This window comes from Odontomachus brunneus, unplaced genomic scaffold (assembly GCF_010583005.1).
Source record: "Odontomachus brunneus isolate Ranch 3 - 2012 unplaced genomic scaffold, Obru_v1 Obru_scaffold_123, whole genome shotgun sequence".
Classification (NCBI taxonomy): Eukaryota; Metazoa; Arthropoda; class Insecta; order Hymenoptera; family Formicidae; genus Odontomachus; species Odontomachus brunneus.
The window spans coordinates 751,302-754,522 of NW_022639573.1; the positions used below are offsets into that span (position 1 = coordinate 751,302).

Consider the following 3,221-nt stretch of genomic DNA (forward strand, 5'->3'; position numbering starts at 1 on the left):
CTGCTTGCGTAATTAGAAAAAGATTAATCGTTTAAGAATTGAGATATTTGAAACTAAAGTTGACACATTTTATACGTGTTCCTTAGTATGTTATTAACTTGCTATTCTTAATTTCTATTTTTAATTTTTTGCAAATTCTCCCTAAAATTAAGGATTTAACAAAACTACTATGATATTAAAGACTAATACACTAAAATTATAAAAATTCCAGATTTATTAAGTGTTTTATTTGGAAAATATAGTAGAAAATATGGAGAGAGAGAGAGAGAGAAAGTTCATATTTTATAATAATATTTAAAAATACATAAACATATGCACATATTTAAACACTTATATACCAGTTTCTATTATCTATGCATCTCTATTGAATCAACTAATACACAAATAAAATATTAATTTAAAAAATAAAAAATAATGTTTATAATATTATACGTATTATATACATGCAAATATACATAATATACATACATACACTCATACATACATACATACATACATATATACATACATATGTGTATGTGTGTGTGTGTCTCAAATCAAAATTTACTACTTAGATAATGAAACAAATATATAGAAACATAATTTTATACAATAAATAATAAGTCTATAACTAATATCCTTGATGCGTTTCGGAAAATAAAACACTAAGCGTTATAACCTTCTTAAAGAATGAGAAAAGGGAAACAAAAAATTTATCTCACCAGAACTGTAATTATTAAAATGACGATTATATGTATTTTACATTTAGAAAAATGTAACAAATAATATTTATATTATTTTATCTGTATTTTAACAGTCCTAATAACTTACGTAATTTCTAATTGTTAAAAGATCTGCACTATTTATGAAATAATTCGATAGTTTTACGCCACCGTTAGTTAAATGTTAAATGTCAATAAAAAAAGTGCATTGAGAAAAATATACTTGAAAATTTATTTGTGAGAAATATAAAGTTTATTTTACAGAAATATAAAATTTAAATGTTATAAATAAATTTTTAAATATTTTTTCTCAGTGTAACGGAGCAAAAATGTTTTAATCCTATTGACGCTCACAAAAAGAAACAATTATTCATGAGATTAATTAAATCGTTTTGAATTATAAAAATAAATAAGACAATTATATTAAAATGAAATAGAAAATAGAAGTTTAATTTATTTATTTCGTGAATATTTTCATTATGTAAAACAGATAACCAAGCATTAGTATACCTGCTTGATAAAATTTCTTGTTTATTAAATCTTATCGTAGAAATTAATATTTAATTAATTAATATGCACTCTTAAAAAATAGTATAACCATTTATTTGTATGTTAAATACATAGAATTATTCTCCTTGTGTTAATAATACGTATGACAGTAATAGGATCTAGCAGATGAAAAAATAGGTTTTACATAATACTCTCTTAATGCCTTTAATCGTTCTAAGATTTATCTTTTACAATCCTAGATATTTGCTTAATAAATACAAATTTTTGCTTAGTTTAGCAAGTTTTTCATTTAAAAATATAACTTTTATAGTTTTGTATTTACTTTTTCCAGTTCTAACAATCGAAATTTATGTTTTACAGTCAACCTGTCCGAGCTGCAAATTTCGTCAACCCAAGCCCTTCCTATATTGATACGAAATTATCAATGGTACGATGCAGTTGATGCAGATGTCTGTTGTCTTACTCTGATCGTTCAAACTTTCATATAAAATGATCAACTAGGAGTTTATGACGATAGTATGAAAGTATTTACTAGATAATTTTTGCAGTTGACTTAATACAAATACTGTCTATCTTACTTCCAAATTCCTAATTCGGACTGATTATCGTTTGGACCATCTTAAGAGTAAACGACAACCTCGACAAAAATAAATAAAAATGGATAGATACAATAGAAATCGAGATGTGTAGTTGAATGCACAAAACATATTTCCCAACACTCCCGTGATTACAGCAGATCCCGCTCGATCATAGTTATAATATAAATCTCGTAATAAAAAAAAGCACGAAAAATTGTACAAACTAATATTACATTCTAATATTACATACTAATGTTACATAACAAATGCGGGACCTATAATTAAGACCAAATGCTGCTTATCTCATTGAAATGGCGATCAGTGTCAATCGGGAATTAGAAAAAAAAGCATTACTAACGATTTGAATTCTTTCATTAGTTAAATATATAAGAATTTCAAATTGTAATACTTTTCTTTTCTAATTCCCGGTTGACACTGATCCCCATTTCAATAAGCCCTAAGCAGCAGTTGGCCCCAATTATAGGTTCCGCATTTATTAGTATATAATTTGCATAATTAGTTTGCATAACATAATTTTTCGTGCTTTTTTTTACTACAATGAATAATAATAATATCAGGTTAATATACAAGAATTACGAGTCGAAAAAGTGTACGCTGCACAAAAACCTTGTTAAATATATATGTGTATATATTTTTTTAACAATAATTTACTGAAGATACCATATACTTGTGTCAAGACTACCACATGTTATTATCGACATTGTCGATTATCGATTTCAATTAATTTTTCGCGACTAGAATAAATAATGCCGATTCACTCAGTTATCGTTGTCAATGACATACACACAAATATATCGTGTTTCGTGCAAATATATCAGTCGAACGACCGGCCGCTCTTCGAACGACCGCGAGTTAATTCTTACATTTTCGCAGTGAATGTAACCACTGCTCTCAGAATGACATAACATTTTTCTATGGTATCTTTTTATGTAAAACACTCTGCATTGACGATTGTTTTTAAATTTATACAAAACAATATTTTGCATACACATATATATCTCTTTAGATGTATTTCTTACCGACAATATTTAACTACGTAAAAAAGAATGCTTATTATATGTTCTGTTATGATATAACAATTTTAAAATAAATATATTCTATCTGACCGCATATCAGAACCGCTTAAATTGTCGGGTTATATATGTAACACGTGTTCGCAAGATAACATAACATTATAACATTATGCGTATATCACATACACACATACCACGCCCTTTCTGATTATCGTATTAACGTGAAGATAGAGTTAATTAGCGACTTCGGACGACTTTAAGATAGAGAATAAGACAAAAAGAGTGATGCAAACTTAACTTAACGAAAGGAAAAGTATCAATATGGCGTTCGCATTGACGTTGCCACTAGTCGGTCTAGAGCTGAAAAATTTTAGCGCATTAAGTAATACGCTTCGATG

The 3,221-nt window shown here is 27.0% G+C and overlaps 1 protein-coding gene across 2 annotated transcripts in view; it reads left to right on the forward strand.

The window, feature by feature from the left end:
• Positions 1-2,778, forward strand: part of LOC116849654 — a 7,148-nt gene extending 4,370 nt beyond the window's left edge. For both annotated transcript variants that reach the window (XM_032827018.1, XM_032827017.1), the window contains one exon: positions 1,572-2,778. In XM_032827018.1, coding sequence (XP_032682909.1) covers positions 1,572-1,622 — 51 coding nt within the window. In that variant the 3' untranslated portion in view covers positions 1,623-2,778. The remainder of the gene's footprint in view (positions 1-1,571) is intronic.
• Positions 2,779-3,221: the final 443 nt, after the last annotated feature.